The following is a 26,060-nucleotide window of genomic DNA, read 5'->3' as shown; positions in this document are numbered from 1 at the left end:
AGCTCTTTAAAAATAGAAATGTCGAGTTCAATTTAATGACCACACAGTAACTACTGATGGTGTGCCTCCGCTGCTGAAAAATCTGCGCCGCTGTTGAATCTTTCTGTAAATTATTGTTGTTCATTATTTTATATGTATTTATTTTTAATGGGAGACGGGAGTCAGACCCACTTAAAGAGAGTTTATGATACGATACTCTTTTATCTCACAGCGAGTTGTGACCATGCACGTTACCACTTAAGCATTATTTTTTTCTTGTTATCTTTGAGCACAATTCCAAATCAAATATAAGTTTGTTTTGTTAACACATGTTTGAATATTATGTGAATAGTCTATGTTACAACATTGTCAGTGAGAGTGTGGCACAACAGTAATTCTCTCTCAATAGTTCTGTATACAAGGTAGATAGTACAGTATGGTTCTTGTATTTGTGCTATTGCGTATCACTTCATTTTCAGCTTGTTTTGGGGGTGAAATTACAGTATATTAACCACTGCTGCTACAGTACGTCTTCATCCTAGGGGAAAACCTGGAAGGCTGATCTTGGTGCTGATCTTGGTGCTTTTTGTGGTGTGATTTATGAGCTGCTATACCAAACAGTTATGATGTGAGAATGCTTTTAGTGATGTAAATACGGACACATAACGGTCATTCCAGTGAGTTGTGCCAAGGGAGCCGAAAGAGTCGGTGATGGGAATTTGTTCACCAGAGATTAGTGTCATGTCGGGGGGGGGGGGGGGGTTCTTAAAATTATACACAAATTATAATTAGCATAGCTGACAGATGGTGTATTTCTGACAAAAACAGTGATGGTGACTGTACTGTTCAACTAGGTATATTAGGGAGTCTGTTCATGAGGGCTTGCATGCTGCGTGGTGGTAGCTCCAGTTACTCATGCCCTCTGCACTGCCATGGTACACAACACAGTGATCTGTCACATGAAGATTGCAGATAGGCAATCATGCTTGCAGTGATGTAGTTGCTAGATAAACAAAGCATATGTGATTGTACTCTATGTGCAGAAAATTGTTATTTAAAAAAAAAGATTATTTCATATTCCATGGTATAACCGTTCTTGGCCGGAGTTATTGCTGTGTGCTTTGAGCCATTGCTAGAAAATCCCATTAGGATGTAAAGGTAGTATCCATGGAAATGTAAAAGAGAGCAAACGATAGAAATGCTTCTGGTAGAGAAATTGCTCTGATGATTATGATGTCCTGTAAGAGCTTAGTGGATTTCTTATTCATAATTAAATAATTAGAATTTGTGCTGGTTGGCACAAGATAATTTAAGAAAGTAACATAGCATAGCAGCAAATTATTCTTGGTTATGGTCCAAGTGATTATAAGCACATTTAGTTCATTGGTCATTCACCATGTTGGCATACTGTAGCTCTCTTTCTTGTGTGAGGTACTTAGCAAACCTTTTTAAGGCGTTATACTACTATACTCTATTTAATTGACTATATCCTTTCTACACTTTGCACATTAGTCATGTTTAAGGTTCTGTAACTTGTCTCTATTTTAACATTGTGAGGACTTTAGACAATGCTGTTTTCAGTGTCCTTGTATTAGATGGATTGAGAAGTAAAATGTTTATAGAGAGCCCATTTACTGAATGCTCTCATTCAGAACGATGCATATGTGCCAAATACGAGTCATTCTTCACAACCTTGCTCCATACATTAAATTACATTACAGTCATTTAGCAGACGCTTTATCCAAAGCGACTTACAATAAGTGCATTCAACATAGGTAGGCAACGAAACTACTAATCACCAGAAGTCTTAACTTTGTATATATTGTATATTTTTTGTATATAACTGTATATATTGAGGTTCAACCATCGTGCAGGCAATGGATCAAAATGTACGCAGAGTACGGAAGCAGAGGCCCCATCCATATCCGTAACCATACTTAACATGTATAAATGGGCCTTTAAGAGCCAAACATGACATGCTGCTGTGGTTGAATTATATGCAGCATATCAAATTTATCATAATTAACATAGTGCGTATGTAAAAGATTGTTAGATTCATCCGGTATCCAGTCTGATTTATGTATTTATATATTTATTAGTTTAACCCTTAGTGAGTTTGTTTTCTATTCTCGGTTGCTAGATCAGTTGGAAGCACAACAAAGGGATTGTAAGCCAACTGTTCTAAGGGTCAAGGACAGTTTGATCAGCATTCTTCAAACTATAATCAGCCCTAAAACAGCTGACCAGACACTGAAAATCTGTGTGACCTAAGGTCAGGTTCAATAAGCAGGATTATAGTGCTAACCAGCTGTCAAACATTCTCTGCTTTTAACTGCTTTTGCAATGCCAAGTGAGAAGGAATGAGAAAAAGAAACAATGAAAATCCAAATTCTTTTTATAATCTTAATCCTTTTTTCGGCCTTTATCCAGAAAGTTCTTCAAAGAGGCTACTGATTTATAGCTTATCTTCAAGCTTTGTGTTTTGTTTGTTTTGTTAATATTTTCTCCCCAATTTAATCATTGCTATGCAGGAAAACCTGTTCCATTACCTTGCCAGTAGATTGGCTTATTCCTTTATGTTCTTTCTTCTGGTGTGTCACGTTCAAAGTCACTAATGTGCCGGAAAAGGGGCGAAAATTTCCAATCTGCCTGGGTGTAATGTTTCTGGTGTGATTGGGATAAAAAACTGTAGATACATTGCTGTTGCATGTTCTTCCTGTCTATTTATGTGACAATGTCTGCTCACTGCTCCTAATTAATTAGGCTGGGTCAAAGGTAGAAGACAAACTTCTCCAAGGGGGTATTAAAGTATACCTTTACATTTGACCTTTTACCTTTACCTTCAATGCGCAAGTAAAATGTTTGCCATCTTTTGTGATACAGGTTCATCTCAGCTACTTCCAACAACAATTTCAAAAGTTTCCTTTTTATCTAGTAAGTAGGCACTGTCAGATTTGAGTCATATGTCAGACTTCATTGTCCTGTTGCACGTGTGGGAAATTGGTGAGCACCTACAAAATAAATGTGTTCTTTGTTAACTCTGAAACAATTATAATTGGCTGTACACTGACAGTAACTTACCAAGAAATTAAATATTACTGGGACTTTGGTTGCCATGACAATGATATGAAATGAGCCCCTGTGGCAAATCATTGCCTTTTCAGCTGACTCTCAGGTAAAACGGAAACATCCTGCTCTGCGTACAGTTATCTAAGCAAATATAGCAGCAGATGCAACTTTTCTCTTACACTTCACCTTTCTCTCTCTAGTTGTCACTGTATGGTCTCTATCACTCTTTTACAATCTGCCTCAAATACCCTTCTCACTCTTCTCCCCAGAGCACCTGAGCTTAGGGGAGAACATATACACACCCACACACACACACACACACACACACACACACACACACACACACACACACACACACACACACACACACACACACACACACACACACACACACACACACTTAAAGGAAAGTGCTCAGCTCCAGCTGAGCCCCCCTGCTTTACAGTGGTGTTACAACTGTATCCTTCTCCCTCAGGGGTGGATACATCCTGATCATTGACGGCTGGGAAAGGATGCGGCCCACTAGTCTAGAGTTCTTTTTTTCCCCTTCTTTTTTCCCCCCCTTTTTCTCAGTGAAAAGCATCAGCAGAACAGTCCCCCAAATGGTTGGTAAATTAGCGCCTCACTTGCCCTTCTTTAGTAAATATTCCCATAATTCTTTTTGAAAGTCAATAAATCTGAATTAGCCTTTTTTTGGTCTGGCAGAACCATCATAGCCAGCTCTACAGATGGACGACCTGATTGACTGACTGTCTGACTGACTGACTGACTGAGCGAGCGAGCGATTAAGTTAAAGGGACTACACCATGAATTAAAAAAATAATAATAATATTTAATATCATATTGTTTATGTCCCTCAAACGTTTTTCAAAAGGTTTGAGCCTAAATCAAGCCTCAGATATACTCATTCCAACTAACTTCTCTCTGGCTTATAAAGCACTTTCACCTGCAATACCACATTGTCCTGTTTGGCACGGGGCGCTATTGAGCCAGTTTGTATGCATGTTATCTCCTGGTTCTGTGTGGAAAAAGTAAAACAAAATTATAAGAAAAAAATAAGTTGGAACTGAACTGAAAAACGGGAGGGATTGTACCAAATCAGTTTGGCCTGTTTTGAGACCAATTTACAGAAAACCCCAGATTTGCTGTGTTCAAACTGGGGTATTTTTGGGGATAGAAGAGAGGTAGGGGAGACCAAAAACACACTAAAAAGAAGAAAAAGTTAAAATTCATGGTGTAGACCCTTTAAAAGCTTTGGTTGACCAGTTGGCCTAACAAAGGACAAGCCATTAGCAGAGTGATCGTATCTCCAGGCTATGGGATGTAATCTATCTATCCTCCATTGGCCTAACAACTAACAAGCCAATCAGAAATAAATAATCCCTCCAGGCTATGGGATGTAGTGAGCGGAGTATGAGGGCTCTGGCTCATGAACGCGCAACTACTGGAGTACAGCTTTGTTTACGTTGACCATGGTTAGCTCTTGCTCAGTGCAACAGAACTTAGAGATAAATAGTGACAAGAACATTTACGCTAAATATGTTAGTCTTTCAGGTAATACAAAGTTTTGACAACATATATTTCGTATTCATTTACCGTAACTAATTGATGTTGGAGACCTCCAGTTGAGCGATGCACGGCTGAAGACATTTGATTTGTGGGTCCACAATATTCTATTCAATTCTTCATAAATTCCTCATAGGCTATCCTGAAAGAACATGTCTGCTTTAACCATATTAGGTAAATAGCTCAGGTGCTACCCAGCCAAATGGTTTTATATAAAATACAAAACCCAAATAGGTAATCTGACAATGTTCAATCATAGATTGTTTTCACTTGAGGTGGTCTACAGTTGATGCCTATTGATAAACTTGTATGATGTTTGCTGCCTCATGCTAATGGACACAAGCAGTGGTGTAAAGTAACTAAGTACATGTACTCAAGTACTGTACTTAAGTACAATTTTGAGGTATGTTTACTTTCTTCAGTAATTACACTTTTCAATACTTTTACTTCTTCCCCACTACATCTCAGAGAAGAATATTGTACTTTTACTCCACTACAATTATATGAAAACTTTAGTCACTTTGTAAAACACCCTAACCACTTCAGCCCTATATATATTTCGGCCATTTGAAATGAGCAGATCTACAAGCTCCCAATGCGTTGCGATGCGACACATTGTGAGCTTGTAGATCGGCTATTTTCAAAAGATTCTTGAACTTGTGAAATGGGGAAATTCTGTACAATGAGTACTTTTACTTTTGGTACTTTAAATACATTTTGATGCTGATACTTTTGCACTTTTACTCAAGTACATTTTGAATACGGGACTTCTACTTGTAACAGAGTATATCTACATTGATACTTTTACTTAAGTAAAACACGTGAGTACTTCTTCCATCACTGCATACAGTAGGTTGTATTATTTTCAAAGCGCATTGGTAAACATTCAGATCACCACATTTCCGTATGTTTGGCTCTCCCTCACATAATGCCCTCCTCCTCAGTCCTCAGTCTCCCTCACAGACTGTATGTTCTCCTCTCTCTCTCCCTCACACATTCTCTCCTCCTCTCTTCATCTCCTCCTGCTAATTATCAAGTGTACTGCCTAAGTTTTCGAGCAGCTCGTTAAGCTCTGGGGGAACGTGGTTGACCCACTTTGCATGTGGATCTGAACGGCTACTTTCTTGCTCACCAAAGAGCCCCTAGTACTGACACAGCAGGGACACTTAACCTGGCTTATGTGTCACACATGTCACACACGATGACTGTTAAACCTGAAAAAAATTTTCACATTTTGAACCCACGAGATCATCCGCTCTTGTCGCCAGAGAACAAATCTGTTTCGATCTAACTTAGAGTCTGTAATAATCCCTTCATCAAGAGGAAGGGGATGAAGTGGTTTTGAGAACACTCTGATAACTGGGAAACATGACTGCAGTAATTTGTGTCAAGAAATGAAAAGAGCTTCGAGGTGTAAAAATGCAAATCGCACACTGCTTCAGTATGGCTCTGCAAGTTGCAATACATTCAACGTTCAAATTGATTTAGATTGAATCCTGGTGTTCAGGGTAAGGAGGTTACCTTCTGTTCCACTTGGAAATGCATCTGATAAATGCAGTAGGTTGCATGCATTATGCCCTTGTGAATAGGTTAATGGGAATCATTGAGATACATGTGTGCATTGGGACCTAATCATTTATTTATTTTATTTTTCATTATTAAATAGTAAACGTATTTATACCAGAATTACCTTTTATTAGAGATGTGATAAAAAGCACAATCAGTGCCACTTTAATGCTTTCTGGCAGCTTGGGAGTTTCCCCCTATTCAGTAGAAAATTGCTGCTCAGCTTGATCTTCACTTGTAGTGTTTTATTACATACATCTATATTTACATACTGTAATGACTGCAGGTACCCATGCCAGAAGACCTATCACATATGCCCTTCCATTTTGAATAAGAAGAAAAAAATGTCATTAGCCAGCAGCTATACCAACATGCTGCTCCACCCTAAAAAGAAAATCATAGCATCAGCTGGCATATGGTAAAGTCTGTTTTGTTAATAGAAATGGAATTAAAGCTCCAGGCTTTTATTTTTAGAGACTATGCGCTATGCGTTGGGACTGTCTAGGTTACTTGGAACAAATTGATGCACAACCAAAAATGTTGGATCAAGGAATAATACCTGACCTAAATGTTTTCCTCCCTCAGAGGAAATCTCCCAATTTCCAGCAACCAACTTCCAACACTCTGTTAATACAGATGTGAAAATATGTCACATGTATTATGATGTGAGCTTATGATGAAAGGGCTTCATTGGCGTCTGAACTGTGTACTACTGTAGGCTTTCGCTCAATGAGCAGGCTCACATTGGCTGCGGGTAATTAGCAAGCATGTGACATGAAATGCTGCTACGCTAACAAATGATGCATATGAGAGAGCTAATTGCACGTTGTCTTATATTAGCTGTAATCATCATCCCACGCACTTCCACAGCCACCCAAGTCCTATTGAAATGTTTCCCCTTTAACTGTTTTTGTCATACACATGACAGCCAACTGTTAATCAACAAAGGGATTTACTTCCTTCGCCCCAACCCCCTCACCCGACGGCTTCTGTTTGCTAGCAGTGCATCTGTTTGAAGTATTATTTTTGCTTAAAAACCAGAGTAATACAGAAGAGAGGAAAATATTTTGGTTTTTGTGATTGTATTAAAATAGCTCGTCCTGGGCATTTCTGCCTTTTTTGAAGGCGTGATGTTGGTGTATTGTTTAAGCTTGTACATCTTGTATTGTTTGTACAGCACACATTTATATATGCAGATGGCATGCATGTGCGTGTTTTTAATGTAGCCTGCTTGTGTCCATAGTGCATGAGTATGTGCCTACAAGAGAACAGCATGGCTCAATTTCCATTTTTATGAACAATCCAGTTAGCTCTGTCAGGGAGACTGATGGAGAGAGGGCTGGTGGATCGATGTCATTGTGCCGCTGGCATGCCAAGAAGCCAGGCCACCGTGTTAACCACTTCCCCCTCCGTATCACCTATAATACATACGCACGCGTGCGCACGCACAAACACACACGAGAGAGAGACACCCTCCCCCTTGCCATTTCTCACCAATCAGTTGATGGGATAGAGATTGACAGGTCCATCAGCACTTTCCCCCTCTCTTTCTCTCTTTAGACAGACATGCCCAGAGACCTAAACATAACCTTGAGTTAACATAACCTTGGGCTAAATGAGTTCCTTAAGCGCACCCGATGGATTCCACTGATATTTGGCACTCGTAATGTTAGATATCGTCGGGTGGACACCTTTTATGTCCAACACTGTTACTTTCCAGGAAATGGCAACAAGAAACTGGGTTCCAGTGGAATATTTATAAAACCCACAGACAGACCACTTTCACTTTAACCTTTTTCAAAAATAGCAGATTTACAAGCTCACAGCTCATTGCAACGTGACGTGTTGGGAGATTGTAGATCGGCTATTTTGCCACTGTTGCATGACACTCTTGTACGACGAAGTAGGGCATTAATTTACAAAAAAAATCAAAACATTAACATTCCTTTCCCTGAACACAGCTACTTTGTGTTCGTATAGATGCTCAGCCAAGCCGGGTGCACTATGGTGGTTTCGACCCCCAGACTGTGCGGTGGTGGACAGGTACTTTGCATGTAGTGTTGCTTGACCATTGCGTTTTGACTGTATGAAAACAAGGTCAATTTCTTGGGATAGTGCCTTAATTTCCCATTCCCAAAAATGTGTTATTTTCAAGAAAAATATTAAACCAGTAGTTTTTTAGATGTTTGGGACCAAAGTGGTGGACAGACTTAAAACGGCACTATGTAACTTTTTTTTAATGAATACAATGTAATTTTGTCCAATCTATATGGTATAGTATGTTAATGAAATATGTATTTTGTCTCCCTGCTCTTCTATTGAGACATTTAGATCGTGTCAAAGGTCATGTCTCACCTAGACACAGGATCTGACACAAATTTTGACCTGAGGGTCAAGATTAAATGTATCCCCTGACCAAGCAGGCAGATTCTATTAGCTCAATGGTAAAAATGTCAGCACTTGCACAGGAAACCGGGTTCAAATCCGGGGTAGAAGAGGAACGTTACATAGTGCAGCTTTAACTGACATTGCCATCCGTAGAGGTCTGCCACTAACAGCGCTAAAAAACAATTATAACAGTTAAGTTCCATCCAGTTATCCACAATATACCATCTGAAACTAAATTAAGGTCCAGTTGGGTCAAAAGTCTCTGGCCCACAGTTTAATTTATATTTGTCCATTATTTACATTGAATATTATATATATATATATTACATATATATTACAAAAACACATTTCTGCTGTGGCATGGATTGGCTTACTGGAACTATTGCCGTATTGCAATAGACTATTATTAAGACACTTATATGACAGTAATCAAATAATACTCTCCATGTAACTGTGGTCAATGAATACAGTACATCACATCCTTTTTTGGACAGGGTAAGGGGGAAATCTGATTACCGACCATGTAAACTGGGCTTTCTGAGTAATCAGATAAACACAGTACAGTAAATATGTAATTTGATTTCCTACCTCAACCAGATTTCTCACAGTAATCTGGTTTTTGATGTAAAATGTAGGCCTACTTACTGTAAGTGAAGCTTCAAAGTGCCGGGGGCACCCATAAAATCTAGAATATGTTTTGTTTACAAAATAAGTGTAATTTTTTTTTTTTTATAGATTATGAACAATTTCGTCATTTACAAAAGTTTGCAAAGCATAATGTGCAGGCAGTGTGCACCCTGAATGGTCTTTCAGCAGACTTAAACCTGTGCTTGAATATGAGTGAAGAGTGACCTTCACTGCTAGCTCTCCTCTTTATTAAGAGAGAAATAACTATCTATCTATTAATTTATTATTTTACCTCAGCTATATAACTATTGGGTTTTTTATTTCAGTGGCTTGCACCCATTATGCTGGAAAGTCAAGCAGGGCCTACATAGTGCGCTTAATCATTTAAGAATATAAACAGGTACGGTGAGTTAGATACACATTGAGATTAATTACACGTGCTACAAGTGTTGGACTGTAATTACATAGAAAATATTTGGTCTTTGTGTGCAAATGTCTGTGCACAATTGTAGCTATTACATTTAACAGATGTACCCAAGTGAATCAACCTTTCAACAAACAAATGGTGCCAGCAACTTTAGAGTATTCATTCTTCAGTTATTTACAGCTCGGTTGGCTATATACTGCAGCAGACCTTGCATACACACAGCTTTGCAGAAAACATGGAACACCTCCAACATAACTGCTCTCCCAAGAAATTATGATCCAAAGAAACCAAATGAGTGATTATGGACCAGTTGCCATTACATTATCTTCTGATGAAAAATATGATGTAGTATCTTGCTGTGTATGAATAATAAACATGAGCCATACTAGTTAGCTTATAACATGCATCAATATGTGTGTTGCAGATGATTTAGGTATAGCAATTATGTGTTGTTACAAAACTCACATTTACAATATGAGTTGTTTCTAAAGGTAGGCTACAGCATATTCTACTTCACTTTACACACAATGCTTACGGGTTAATCTGCTATCAGAGATGCTCTGGCTACAAGTTAATTCCTACTTAGTTCACCATTATCTTTTTTTTTATCAAGAAATCAACATTTTCCTCTGTATGCCATTTTCTTCTGTATGTATAGGAGAGGATGTACTTAAGATCAATAAAGTGGCAGCACTTGTGGCAGTAGGGTGACAGCAAACACTGTCTGGGTGGGATGTGGTCAGGTTGGTCTACGTTTACAATGCAATTAACAAAAATGGCTTGGTTGAGATATCTTTGTTGGTCTTTGTAGCAGTTAAACAGTGAAGCTAGTACTTCCTGCTATTTTAGTTGGCAGCTTATGTGGCACTTCTAGATTTTACACAACAGATTAATCCTCCAACGGATTCAACATTTATCCAGTCTGGCTCATTTCTAAAATTGCACTGATTTATTTTGCACTGGTTTTAAGGGCTGTACCAGCTCATTGTTTCTCCATAGATTACATACATACACCGTAATAGCTAAAATCCTCTGACAACTCCACTTTATTATCTCTGGTGAATGGCAGCATCTTGACAGGCAGGCTGAGTGACAGGACCAGAATTACCTCCTTATTTGAACAAAATACTAAGAAAAGGATATTTTCACACATCCTCGTGACAACTATCGTTTCTTCATGCATAATGGTCTCTGATTGTATTATAATCTACCTTCTGTCTGTCTGTGTCTGTGAACAAAATAACTCAAGAATGGATGTGCGGATTCTGATTAAACTCAGTCGGAATGATCAGTAGGCTGCCCCCAAACCATGATTAATTATCTGCCATTGACGTGTGTGATGTGTTTTTTTTCCAAAGCCCACACCGCCATTGACGGGTTTGACGGGTTTTGGTGTTTTCAGTGTTTTTCCACTAGATGGCGCTGTTCACTATCACATGAGTGACCATTTCATCCTCAGACACACAGATCCAGGAGATCAGGTGATCGCAAAACTTCCTCCACCATTCACTTCCTGGTTAGCGTATTTGGAAAAATACTCCCTCCCTGGTTTTACTCAGCATTGTTTTTACGAGACATGCTATATTCAACGGCCTATAACAAGCGAACGGGGGGTCACTATTACATTTTTTCTTTCGCGGAAGCATGGTGAAACCCTCCGTGATTAGCAATGATCGGGGGATCGATCATACTGGAGATAAATATTCTGTGACTAGTTGAAAAGGTAAGGAAAACGAAAAATTGCTGGCAGTGGGCAAACGCAGCCAGAAATAAGTCTGGCAGTGAGAGAGTTAAGAAATATACTCGTAGTTATTCCGCTAATAAGTCAGAGTAGGTCAGTTGGAAATGGGGTTCACCATCAGACCACCATAAACCTGTGAATCCTATGAATTTCAAGGGCCTTTTTATTATATTAATTCAAGAGAAACCTGCTCAATCCCAAATTTATTTTTATTTTAGCTATAGTATTTACATAAGCCATTCTGACCATACATGTTACAATTGAGCCTTATTTTACTGGCTGACTGTTTTTGCTGCACACTCCTTTTCCTTTGCCAGAAAATGTGCTCTTGCAATGAAATTTGCATTTGAAGGTTCAAATTCCTCCAGTGGAATTTTTAACTCACGCCAGTGGAGTGAGTTAAAAATGGCACCTGGCCCAGCAGCCATTAGCTATTTAAATTATACTGTAGCTGTTTTTTCTTGCAAGTGGTGTTATATTTATAAAGCTGGCTGGAACATGGGATTTGAAATTTGAATAGTATTTTCATACTGGTGTATTTTGCCTTTTGTATTATTTATTTGTTAATGTCTCACACACTCGCATATACAGCCAGACAGTAGAGCATGGGGGTGCATCAGTGGGTCCTTTCCCCAGAGATGAGTCGCGTACTTGAGATGACTATTAAACAAACAAGCAATGCACAAAGCTTCCCCATTACCTGACCTTAGGTTTGTGCTGCGTGTGCGCATGTGTGTGTGTTATTTGGAGTGTGTGCGCATATATGCTCGTGTCCATCTCTGTGTGATTTTTTTCCATGTGTGTATTCCATTGTGTATACTATATGTATGTGAAGAGAGAGTGCCTGCAGGGATGTCAGCGGAGGTTTAAGATATTCAGCTCGCTGTCAGCACTGACACATTTCTCCCTCTGCACCACTGCACAGATATGCAAATCTAACCTCCTCAGAATGCAGAGCACTAGATCAGCTTCAGTTTACCCCTTCTCCCTCCCCCCTCTCTCTCTATGCTCTGTCTTTGGTCTCATTTTGCTCTTAGCTGCTCTGTTCATGGCATATGCCTCCAATGAGGAAATGTGGTTTGGTGTGAGGGATTATACAGAAAAGCTTTCTGTGTAGCCAGAGAACAGCGAGATGTTTTGCTCTCAATCTGTGTTGTACAAGCTGACTGGTACAATGTGTGCATGTGTAACTGCAAGTGTATAAATATATAATTGTAACGGAACTGTTCGCTCGCAAGCAACAATGTTGCTCTCCTTTTAATTACCAGTGATAGAATGGTGACAGGCTACACTGCCGGTGGTGAAATACAATTAGTCGGTTGCCAAGCTGCTCTCAAAAAGGCTATCTCAACAACACACAGTGTCATCAGTAATCTAGTCTCAGCATAATCTAAATGCCAATGCCTATCCCCTGCGATCCATCCCCAGCTCACACTACATTTACATTCTAATTAGATGTGGCCGTGGCAGCTTTATAAGGACCCTTTTTAATAACGTGGCTGTATTCACCTTTTCAGAGTCCCACAGCGGCTATAAAAAAGAGTGGGCTACACTTTATGATATTTTGTCCCTTTGACATTGTGGCTACTGAGGATTTAAGTGCCTTTTTAAACCCTAAGCGCCCGACAGTGTGTAGCCTGGCAAGCCGTCGTCTCATTTGTAGAGGGTGAAATACACACTGGCTTAAGATAAAAGAATTCTATTTGTAGTCCATCTTTACATTTTTCTTTTTAACAGATTTTCAGTATTATGCTACAGTATTATGCTACTGTATATCATACTATGGCCTATCCGTTCAGACACAAAACCATATTTTCCAAAAGAATTCAAGAAACCCAAATACAAATACCTTTAAAAAGGTAGAAAAGGTAGAAAAGGTAGAGATTGTTCTGTTGCTGCTGTGTCTAACGGGGCAGAGAGACAAAACCAGCATCAGTAAACAGTGTTTATACAGTATCTGAAATAAAAATCAGTGGATTACCTTAGAATTGGGAGGATTACACTTTTGCCAAAGAGATGTGATACATGCTCTACTGCTGCTTCAGTGTAATGCAGGAACCGCAACGAGAGAAAATCCTATATGCAGACATACCCGGCATTAAAAAGTAAATAATCTCCGCCAGTAGATTCTTGCTTTCAGCCCTGTGTGTGTGTGTTTTTATATTTGGCAGCCTAGGATATACCCACAGACTGGTTGTTAGAGGGTTTCAACAAAAAGGAGCCAAAAAGGCTGGCAAAGAATTGTGCCGTCTCTGCTATAATTGGCAGCCGCCATACATGGCGGAGACGCTGCTTCTTATACCCATAGAGTACTGAGTGACATGCTTATTGTATCATGAAGACATATGCCATGATTTTGACTTTCCACAGTTAATCTCACACATTTATTATGCACGCTACCAGCAGTTGAAGGACCTCAATTCTCAAGGTCTTAAAGAAACATTGTTTACATTACATTAAGGTTATATTATCATTAAAATCTTCGTGTTTTGCCAATTATTTGGGGGCCCGCTTGCAATACCCTCGAGGCCCCGGGCCACACGTTGGGAATCACTGCCTTAGAGTACACGTTCTGCAGTAGGCAGTAGCTCACTGTTAAAAGCCGGTAAGGGAGAGATTGATAACCTGTGAGGCGCCATCTCCCTTCCAGGAATTACTCATGGCCGCGGGGGGATTCTGCTCCCCCTGTTGGGGCACATTAGCATTGGTGACCCCCCAGTTCTGATAGATTTTTCACTCGGTTGTTGTGAGTTCCCTAGTCACTTTGCCTGCGAAGCTTGTAAGAAGGATTAAGGTCTCTTGTTTCTCTTAAATTGGTCGTATTTGACTGCTTGAACTATCCCAAAATCCCAGAAATATGCAGGAGGATCAGGCAATGATGAAGCTGTGGAGCAGAAATAGGACATGTAACACATGGTTTCCAGAAGGTAAATCCATCTGCTCATTCATTGCCATTCAACGGAACTTTCTAGTAAAATACTTCAAGCAGAGAAACCCCTAGGTATTCTGCTCAATTCCCATGATTTATCCTATGATACTGTGCCCTCGTTTGTGTTTAATTCCAACCAAATGTTTTAAAAATTGGTTTTTGAAAGGACCCTGTGTTGTTGCTCTCATTTGTGGTATTTTGTATTCCCGATCCAATTAACCTGAATGTCTGCCAGGTATGAATCCATGATATGACATCAGGTCTGAGAAGTGGAATTCTTTTATGAAGGAATTCTATTGTACGCCAAACACTTCCCACTGTATTAAGTGGGCTAAACAGACTGCCATCATAATTAAACTGTTGCATTAGTCTTTGGAAGGGAATGACAGGTAGTTTACCTCAAACAATCATTACACATGAGTGAAGCTGCCTCAGTCTCACTGACAAACAATAGGTTAGATATGACTAGAATGGTACACACAAAAACCTGTCCTTTTCTGTATTCAACCCTCAGTTCACAACACACATGGGGGCCAGATCACGGCTAGTGATCCAATTAGTAGCGAGTCATGAGTAGTGATTTGAGAACTGTAAACTAAACTATTTACTGACTGGATGTTCATAACTGGTGAGATTGTTGTGTGGAGTGATTGTATAATTTTTCAGTCAATTGTACTATCAAATGATGCACAGCGACAGCTGAATGAAACCAGTATAGCTTAGTGTGAGGTGCAGTAGCAGCTTGTAGATTGATAACAACAATGAGCATGTTTCCATCTGGTAAATAATTGCAATACATGCCTTGTCTGATTCAGCAATCTATTGCTTTACACTTACACAATACTTGTCCTGTCCTCCCATTATAAATATACTTGTCCTCCCATTATAAATGTTACCTTTGCTTATGTCACACTCTACTCTGTTTCAAGTTGGATTCATGTCAATATTGCATAATATGTTATTTTATGAGAAGATTTGGGAAACATGCAGTGTGTTTTCAGCAAAACCCCAATTTGTATTCTTATAAGTTGTGTTGGCAGAGGTATAATGTAGCAGCACACCACTGAATTCATAGATTAAATACATTGCACTATAGCCCACTTACAGTACTGTATAGTTTCCTTTTTTCAAACTGTTACGAGAAATGCCACTATCATAGACCTTAAGTTATTCCACCTCTAAAATGGGAACAATTGTCATTCAATATTCCCTGTGCAAACTGACCTGACATGCTGCATTAATAACAGGTGCATTTATATTGCATCAAACCTTATCTGGTGTACACAAGCCATCACCTTATTCTTGTTTCCCTAGTATCAATCCACTAACCAATACAGTCCTCCGCTGCTGTCCCCAACTTGCCAGACACTGCTTCTCTGCCGAATGGTGATGAGCTGTCGGGTGCGTGACTAAACCAGCCCAACAGTGCACTGCTGGTTGAGGAAATCACTCAGCCATTACAGCCCTTCAGTGTCTGTGAAAACAGCTCCAGGCAGGGGGGGTTAGAGAGAGTGGGAGAAGGAAAGAGGCTGTCTTTCCTGTAGAGGAGAGCATGGTTGATGCTTCTTTCTATCCCCTGCAAACAGCATGCCGACACAAGCCTTGCACACGGCAACTCCTCTATCCACTTGTAAATTCACCAGCCAGGCAGCGCAGGAAGGGAATGTAAATTAGGTGTGACTAACAGCAAGATGGGAATCCAAGCAAGGATTTTTTTTTCCCCCCTCCTCTCTCTCTCTCTTCTCACCGGGCTACTGAGAGATTTGTACACATCCACTTTGCTGCAGTGCTTGGGCCCGTGGGCTTGGATTCGCATGTAGAACGATTTCAGCTGGAGGTGTACTGGCTTGAGGCTAGATGAGGCAAAAATGGAAGGGCATTGTTGCTGGGTATACGTAGGAATAGAGTTCCCTTCTAAAACTTGATCAAATACCATTTTTAAATGGACATTGCCTCCTTAAAGGGACTGTTCACTGTTTAATCTGACGTATAATTCATTAGGAGTCCCTTCAATCCAACCAAAACAGTAATTGTTGTGATTGTTGAAAAAGGTAGGCAATTTACAATTTAGGCATTTAGCTGACGCTCTTAATCCAGAGCAATTTACAGTAAGAGAGGACAACACAAGGTAACATACAACATCAAAACACATATAAATAGTAATCTAGGATCATAGGTAAACCAAGAACCTATCATCAGTCTAACAGTAGAATATCGCAAGAATCGATAATCTGTACATTGAAACTATACACACTATAGGATGCCAGGTCAACAATGACCTGGCATCTGTGTACATAACATGCTATCTAAATTACATTTTAGCCTTTGCATAAGCCTACAGGGTCGTCGAGGCTACGGCAAGTGCTACGGCAAGTGCTACTGGCCTAAGGTGGAGTCTGAAGAGGGGAGTCTTCAGATTACGGCGGAAGATAGGGAGTGAGTCTGCAGTTCTAACTGCAATGGGGAGTTCATTCCACAGTTTGGGAGCCAGAAAGGGAGAAGAGTCTGGGACGTGTGGAGCGTTGTCCCAGATGTTTTAGCGAAGGTTCTGCCAGCTTCCCTGTGTTAGCTGATCTGAGTGAGCGGGAGGGGTTGTAGGGTTGGATCGCGAACTGCCTTATCCCATATTGTTGAGGCGCAAGGGGGCGGGGGGGGGGGGGGAGAGAGTCAGCGCACTGAAGTCAAGGCACAGACTACTGTGTTGTTGACGGACAACAGATGCACGCTTATGAGAAAACAACAAAAATAAAACCTGGCAAAACAGTTGCGTGCATTAGCGCAAGATGAGGATAAAGGAAACATTCAGTCTAAATGTCCAGTTTGCTAATTCTCGCCTACTACTACTACTTTTGTATTTGAAACTTAAAATGTCTCTAAATATTATAAACTTTCAGGACATCCTAAGTACAAATATCATTTATGAAAAGGTTACTATAGGCTACAGTGAAGTCATTATTCAGTCCGGATGCACGCTTTTCTCATAAGCGTGCATCCGTCAACAACACAGTAGTCTGTGCCTTGACCTCAGTGCGCTGACTCTCTCCCCCCCCCGACCCCTTGCCCCCTTGCGCTTCAACAATATGGGATAAGGCAGTTCGCGGGTTGGATCAGGCTTTGAAGATATGGTGGTGCCATAACTTTGGTTGCTTTGTAGGCCAATATCAGTGTTTTGTACTCTGTGCGGGCAGTAACTGGGAGCCTATGGAGGGAGCGGAGAAGGGGGGAAACATTTTGGCTTGGTTGAAGACCAAGCGTGCTGCGGCATTCTGGATCATTTGGAGAGGCTTAAGCGGATTGATTGATTGATTGAATACTTTATTAACCGTTTGCAAATAGTACAGTGGTACGATTATACAATGGTGCTAAGAAAGATCACGGCGAAAAACTGAAACTGGCAGAAGTTGTTAGTTCCAGTTTTGTGGCAAATGTTTCATCCCGTGGGTGATCCTTTTGCCAGAAAATAATTTAAATGAAGGCACAGTGATATCTAGCACCGTGCTCTTCGCACGATAATGCATCGTCTAACTAGCAAAATTGCTAGTTAGAGGCTCTGCAATTGTGTTTTAGACCGTGCTTTTCTATGATGTTATCGTATCCTAGGATGAATGGTACAGTAGAAAACTTTCATAACTCTCTTTCATAACATCACGGGTCCGCCACAGCTAAAAACGCCCACCAATAGGCCTTGCGCTAGATCGCATATTTTGATAGCTTTTTTAAAAACAAAAATTGGTGAGATCTGATGTTCATAGTGACAGAACACTATGCAACGTGATTGTCTTGAATGCGCCCCACCGGAAGTCTCGCTAGACGAGATTAAAATCTCATCTAGCGAGACTTCTGGTTAATTGGCGCCTATTGGTACGCGTTTTTAGCTGTGGCGGGCCCGGGATGGAGTTATGAAATTTTTCTATTGCACCATTCATAGAAAAGGTAAGAAAACTGTGGGGCAAAATTCCCCTTTAACCTCCCTTTTTCTTTTCCTATACAGCCTCATCCCACTCTTTTCATGTTGAATTTCTGTATCAGTTTTAGCCGTTAGATCTCTAAGTTGTTCATTTTCTATTTTGCATCCTTTTAAATTGTGTTTTGTTTTCATTGCTTTTGTTTTAATGTGTAACTTCTCTGTGTAGCACTTTGTGACTTCTGTTTACAAAGGCGCTATATAAGTACAGTTATTATTATTAGGCTATCATTATTTACCCCACTTAAAACTCAAATCTTCTTCATTCTGTTTTCCAGGGATAAAGTGATTTCCTATCCTAAAGTATGTCACCAGGTGTATCTGCATTTGATTATATTTGCATAACAGCTCTGAATTCATTATATCCTGTTGCACTGTGTAATGGCAGGGATGGGATTCTAAAAGCTACTTGACTTTCAGTCTTTGGTACAAGGACAGTATTTCTCACACAAAGACATAGCAGCCAGATTAATATTGCGGAGGGACCAATGTACTTTGATGTTGTCGCTGTGGGAGACGTTTTCAGTCGACCTCCAGATTATTAAATACATTGCTCTGCTACCATTGAATTTTGACGAGATGATGTGAATTAATTAGATGCAATTTGTAATCATAATAGTATGTATTTATAAAACGTGTTTGCCAAATCTGATTTGTTGATAGTAGGGATGTAAGCGATACCAAAAACTCACAATACGATATATTTCAATAAGTCATTTGATATTTATGGAAAACTGGAAACTGCAGACACAATTTTTCATTTCTCATCTGTGGCAAATGAGACACACTGCTTGTTTGAGGCTCTTTGTCACTAGCTTTTGTCTCTTGGTATAGAGCTGGTAGCACTGATTGACTAAAGCATGGCTATGATGGAATTGTATTTGTTGCAAAGCCGGGATGGAAACAATGCTGCTAATGATGGAAAGCCATTGCTAGCAGCCAAGCTAAGTTAGTCACAAAACGAATGGTTAGGCTAGGTCGCTCAGCCAAACAGCCAACAACAACAGTTTAATCGTGTCGCTAAATAACCAACAAGTAAGACGCGCGAACGCGGTAAGCGAACGCAAAAAATAAAAAATGAAATGAAAACAAATATTTAAAAAAAAGTAACCAATAAAAATTTTTTAAAAAAATCTGCGTTACAAGGAGCATCTTAGAAAAATAGAAATGCACAAAAAAAAAACTTTGAATGTTTTTGAACAATTCAACAAAGTGTTTGAAGTGCCTGTTTCACCCACTTCCGGGGGGCGGAGCCAAAATCCGAGGCTGAAGTATTTGTTCGTAGACCCCCACTTAGGGGGGCTAGAAAAAGTTTGGGAGCGATTCGGGCACTTTTCATTTAACATGGGGTTTCAATGGGGAGTTTTTAGGAGCCTTCTCCGGGGCGTGGCTTCCGGGGGAAGGGGCGGGCTTAAACGCAACCTTGACAGGTGTGTTCAGTTTTCAAAGACCTTTCATTTGATGTATGGTACGTCTAAATTGGACATTTACTTATCTCAGAGGAGCTGCACACAGGCAGTGCACACAGAGAGAGAGACAGAGAGAGACACAACCCGAGCACGGTTTCATAGTAAGCTCCACTTGCGCGGAGGCGCGCCTCCTTCCGCTGCGTTCGCAATGATCAGCCAGAGCAATACATGCAATACAAATAAAGTCAGCTGAGTAGCGTCGGCAGCAGAGTGAATGCTGCTGGCAGCACATACAAACTCAAAACAGCACATGATGTAACACACTACGTCGGCATGTTTCAGTCTCTATCCATCTCTAAGTTTTCCTGTTATATAAATGGGAAAACTTAAATGCTGCCACATATCAGCTCTAAAATTCCATGGAGGATCCACAATCTCTTGATCCGCCATTTTCTCGCTGATCTAAGCTGAGTGCGTCTAGTAAGTTAAAGATGCATTGCTTGGCTTTCAACTGGAGTCTAAAAAAATTGCCTTCACAGCAATCATCTCTGCAGAGACATGTGTGCAGTTTCGCTTTAAAACAGTATTTAATGTTTCTTACATAGGGAAGTTTCAAAGATCAGTGAACCTGCGCAAATATCTACACATAATTATGTGATCATGATCATAGGTTCCTCCACTGCTATACCATTTTTTTAAATAATAAATACATTAAATGCATGGCCTACCTTTTGTAGATGCCGTCACAGGCACTCAATAATATTGAGGCATTTTTGTTATTGCGATATCGTGAAATTGACGGTATCATTACATAGTTGATAGGGACGGATAGAATAACATATCATGGCTTTGAAGTAGGGATGCAGATTTTCGATTAAATCATTATTCAGCAGTGGTGACTTTCCTGGGAATCTCAATTTACTATTGCTAGTACAAACTGCAAAGTAGCACCTGAGATACTTGACACAATGCTTAATCATTTTGTCCTGAAAGTACTGGTGTTTAACCAAACAACGTAATTGTCCCTAAACTAATGTTACATCAATAATTGTCCACTTTAAGATAATAATGGATAATAATTGTTGGAACACCTAGTAACTGTACATTTCAACACCAATGGATGGTAGTTACAATAGTGAGTGAACACAGACACGGCATCGATCTGAAAGTGTACAGTTGATGTCTTGCAGTCACACCAGCCAGTGCTAACAACGTTAGTATTTCGCTAGCACCTCCAATATAGAGCTGGTGACAGGTAGTCGCGACTTCGCAAATTTCTCACAAAAAGTGACAAAGAGAAAACTGAAGACTTTTACGGGGCAGTAACAGCATTTGTGGTGAAAGGACTACATACTGTTACAGCAGCCATGCATGCTACATGTTCCATGGGTAGCTTGACACTCAGCACAGATGTACACACTCTGTGTTATGCGTGGCCGTGATGTAGCCACGTAACTTCGCTCCTGGTCCTGGCAGATAACCGTGTATGTCCTTGCAGATATGTAGCCTTTGTTTGCGATAACTAACAGCATTTAGGAAAGCAGAACTGTGGGATTTTGAATAATCGTTTAAGTGTTTAATATATATTACAGAAAGTTCTTAATGGCAATTGATAGTTGATTCATTGTTGACATCCGTACTTTGAAGTCTGATGTCTTTGTACAGTTCTATATCACTACACGGCTAATAAAAACATATAGACACATAACTTTAGGTCAAAGTGAAACCCTCTACAAATTTAAGTTGAACTTCGATCTCAGTGGACGCTTCAGAACTGCAGAAAGATTAGATTGATTACCGGGGACGGCGAACAAAGCAAATTAAATGGGCAGTAAAAATGCTTTGATGACTATTGTCAGGAGAAAGGTGTAGTTTTACATCTTAAAGCTTTGATTGAATACTTTAACTGTTTACAAATAGTACAGTGGTATGGGTATACAATGATGCTAAAAGGATAACTCCAAAAGCCCCAAGGGCTTGTTTCCATTGTGGTCCTTTGCCAGTATATTAGAAATTACAAAGGGCAACAGGCAGAGCTGCACAATGAGACTGACGAACGTGAAGAAAAGAATCAGTCGGCAACTTCCTTCCTTCTAGAATGTATTCTTGTAATGAAATTGCTATTAAAGACCATTTAATAAAACCAATAGCTCACTCCAGGTCATGGTATATTGTCATTATATCACCGTTTAGGTGATTGTCCCCTTAGCTGTGATATGACTGAATAATATACCATGGCCTGGAGTGAGTTATTGCTTTTGGAACATGGGGACATGTTGAGTGAAAAATACAGGGTGTATGTGTGCCTTTGTCTGTGTTGTGGGTGTATCCAGGAGTTTATTTTAACAGTCTAGACGATGGAGAGTTAAGCCAACAATGTTTTGTGTTGTTTGAATTACCATTATTTTTTTATGAGCAACACCGTTGTGCGGTGAAGTACTATGCATGCATATAATAGGCTTTAGCCTTCTGTAGACAACCTCAACCCATTTCACAGCTGCAGTGTGTTGGCAATAAACCTTTCTCAAGCAATCCCCAAACAGTGCAGCAATCAATGGGAAATTATCTCAGCCAATCGATGAGCCAGCTTTCCTATTTCTCCAGCTCCCGTCTCACCCTCTTTCTATCTGTATTTTCACCCTCACCATATCATTCTCTCTCCCAGCCACATACCCCCATCTCTCTCCTTCTCCTCCACCCTCCTGTCTCTCATTTGTACCGCCACCTTCTTTCCTCCAACCAATTGTCACTCCCCTCCCCCCATCTTGCTTGTGTTTCCTATATCTCCACAGCCTCTCAGCACCTGCTCTGAAATGCGACAGCTTAGCAGCTCCAGAGCCATTAACAGAATTCACTTTGACACACCAAAAATACATAACATTGCCAGTTTAGCTAGCTTTTACAGTCGGAAGAAATGTTCAATGAGGAGATTGTGTGCATCTAGTACCTGTAGGCCATGTGCTGGATATCAAGGCAGGAAAGGTTACAAACATCCACACACTGGGTTAAGGCTCCCAAACTGTTTTATTAATGGCGCACCTTATCGATCATCTACTGTATGTCTTCATTAGCTAACTAAGAAATGTTGAGAGACATGATAACCACACACTCTTCACTTTCAAATGAATTCTGTGTGCTAAGGAGGCTAGTTATATTATAACCATAACTTTCAATTATCCCTATTAAATACCAATCATTTTCTCAGTTGTTGAGGCTAAATTCACTACTAATATGAAGATATTTGTGTTAAATGTTTAAAGTCTTACATCCATTTTAGTAGTCTTTTTGTTTACACCTCCAGTAGCTCCGTCGTCTGTTAGAACTGTGATTCCCAGAATTCTGTTCAAAACAAACGGCAAAGTGTTGCTTTGCAGCATTTGTGAAAAAGAGGTTCACGAAAACAAGTGGAAGGTAATAGAGCAAGTCAAAGAAAATAATATGCCTGCCTATGCAGCTATAACAGAGCTCAACTAATGTATGCTCTTGGGAAGGCTACTCTAATGCATGAAATGTACTTATAATATTAGAACTCCCCTGAAGGTTAAAACATCTTTGAGCAGCATTGCTTTTAGGTTATGGTTAATGTACAATTAATTACTAATGACATTGAGGCGTTTTTCTTATCAAGGACATATAATTAAATATTTCCAGAATGGTATTATATATTTTGGATTTCCATTTGGCTACAGTCACCCTGAAATTCCAAAAGTGCTCTCCAAGCTATGCAACACTTGCTCCAGGCATAACAGACACTGACAGTCTTTCAGACAGGTCTGGAAATGGTGAGCAAACAGCCCTTCTCTTTAACACCTTGTTTATGCTGCTACTACCCACAGAGTTCAGCCATAACGTGATGACATGAAAAGAAAGCACAAGTGGCAACCACCACCACTGCCTGTCATGCTTATATATTTTTTCCCTACCTCAGCCAACTGGAAAACAGCTAGCTAATGCTCTGTCTTGACAAGCTGGAGGCTTGTTGTTGGGATCAGTGGCACTAGATTATTATGTGCCTAGCAGTTAAGGACTGGGTCAACATAGGTTATCTAACACAACGTGGATTGTACTGTGCCAAGAACAACAAAAGAACAGGCTGAGACCAGAGTTGAGGAGAACATGTCGTTCCAGTATGGTGTAGAAGGTATTTCAGTGGGCTATGAACATAAAATATACTGGACCCCCTCCCCCCCATAGCCGTAATCCACATAAAACAGTACGGTCGTAGATATGATCATAGCAACAGCCATTTTAAAGCGATGGTGAACACAACTTTATGGCCTGTAAATGGTAAGCTCATGATCACCTGTCAGCCCTAGTACTAAAACCTGTGGCTTTGTGTTGTCTGAATAAAGGCAGATTACAGATCTTTCAGTCATAACCTTCTTTTACATTTACTAAAACAAATCACAGTGCAAGTCTGAGTAACGGGAATTAATTTGCATGTTATATGATGCAGAAAGACTGTAGATGGTTATGAGAAGCTCTTAAATTTGAAGGATATTATAATATTTAGTACATTATGTATTCATATCAGTTTTAGCCTTTAGAATTATCGGTTTTGTAAATAGATTAACATTACTATCAACAAGAAATTGTTTTAGCAAATGAAATGGTAGTTCAACTGGGAGTTACGGAAAACACGGTAGGTGCTACTAACTGCCGCCCTCGCCAATACGCAGCCATTCTCTGAACTGGAGAATGTCGCTGTTTTCTGCTCTGCGTTCTTTTTCCTTTGTGCCCCGATAAACTCCCATTTCCCCTCTGAATTGTGCCACAACTTCTCCAGCAACTGTGGTTGGCGGGCGATATTATGCCATATTTGACATGTTCCTTCAGCAGCTCACAGTGAAATTTCTCGGTCACACTTTGCACAGATTGGTCAGCTGCCGTATCAGCACTAGGGCTTATCACCCTTTCAGTCCTTTTATCAACCCCTCCCCCAGGCCAAATAAAGGCTGCGTATGTGATTATGTATAATTAATTGCATACTAAGCCTTGCAAATGCATTCACTTCCAGCCCAGGCTATTTGAGTCTCAGCATTTCCAAAAGAATGCCGTATCTCTGAGGTGTTTGCTATTATATGTGGTCCCTGCTATAGCATTGCAGTATACATCTTTATATAACCACATTAAAAGACGTTGTGCTGTATCAACAACAAAAGCTGTGCTCTAACCTCTCTGAGCAGTGAATAAACAGCCTCTTTGGCCTTTTCCCTTGTCTGCCCTCAGTGTCTCTCTCTCCCACTCTCTTCCTCTCTTCTGCTGGGCTGACTCTAATCAGCAGGCCTTGGGCTCTCAGAAAGGTCACTCTGTCCCTTTGATGGTGTTTTGATTCAACCCTTCCTGTTCTCTATCCTCCCTCCCCCTCTACCCACTGTCTCTCACAGGGAAGCTGGAGAGTCAGTACCACCAGGGTGCCAAGAAGGGGCTGGTTCCATCGGCTGCAGACTAGAGTGACATCAGACAAGAAGTGAAGGAGAAAAACAAAGAACGCGTTTGATTGGCCTCAGTTCAGGAAGGAAGACATTGGAGATTGATGTTTTAATAATACATAAATAGACACTCTCTCTACTGGTTAAGTTGGCTATTATTTAGTCATAGCTAACTACATGGACAAAACTGGATTCTTCTTTTGTTTTGTTCCTTTCTAAAGACTGATGGACATAATTAAAAAAAACACCAGCAGAATATCTACATTTTGCATTATCTGTACTGAAAAATCTTATTTTTTTTTCAAGTAAAATGTGTCTGAGTTGCCTGAATGAATAAACTAAATCAATAAACGTGTCATCTACAATATGAATCAGAATTTCTTTTAAAGATTTTTATTTTATTTTTTGCATTTGTGCTTTATTATTGATAGAGACTGTGAGCAGAGCGATGGGAAATGTGGGAGAGAGGTGGGGGGTGACATGCAGCAAATAGACTCTGGTCCGATTTGAACCCAGGCCAGCTGTGGGAAGGACTTTAGCATTATTTATGTGGTATGTGGTACCAGGTAAACCACCAGGCACTGAAGGGTTTTATTTTTTCAAATTTCCCTTGCATATAAAATTCTATTTAATTGACTTTTCAGGTTAAATGAGGCTGCAGACTGAGGGAACAGGGAAGGATATGCAACTTAAATGAAGTTATTTTGTGAGGATATGAAATATGCCAGTTCTTTTGGGAGTCGAGAGCCAATTGGCCACAAGAGCAATTGTCTCTCCCATCCTCAACAATAGTTGTCAGAGTCATGCCGCTCAGATTCATGGTAGCATGTCTTGGCATGATTGCGTGTCCTCTTTAGTGACAGCAACACTGTTACCTTGTTGGCAATAAAGGTGCCACATCTACACCATGACTTGTCTGCATAGAAGCCTAATGTGCATAGTATAGGAAGTCTTCATTTAGCC

The 26,060-nt window shown here is 40.1% G+C and overlaps 1 protein-coding gene across 2 annotated transcripts in view; it reads left to right on the top strand.

Moving 5' to 3' along the window:
- The window catches only part of trip4 (thyroid hormone receptor interactor 4), a 77,214-nt gene extending 51,752 nt beyond the window's left edge, over positions 1 to 25,462 (top strand). The window contains exon 13 of one of the 2 annotated variants that reach the window (XM_080430220.1): positions 25,053 to 25,462. In XM_080430220.1, coding sequence (XP_080286346.1) covers positions 25,053 to 25,117 — 65 coding nt within the window. In that variant the 3' untranslated portion in view covers positions 25,118 to 25,462. The other variant, XM_080430219.1, reaches the window with a different exon arrangement.
- Positions 25,463 to 26,060: the final 598 nt, after the last annotated feature.

Source organism: Gymnoscopelus braueri (genome assembly GCF_963280865.1).
Source record: "Gymnoscopelus braueri genome assembly, chromosome: 1".
Classification (NCBI taxonomy): Eukaryota; Metazoa; Chordata; class Actinopteri; order Myctophiformes; family Myctophidae; genus Gymnoscopelus; species Gymnoscopelus braueri.
This window is presented reverse-complemented; position numbering and strand designations above follow the sequence as displayed.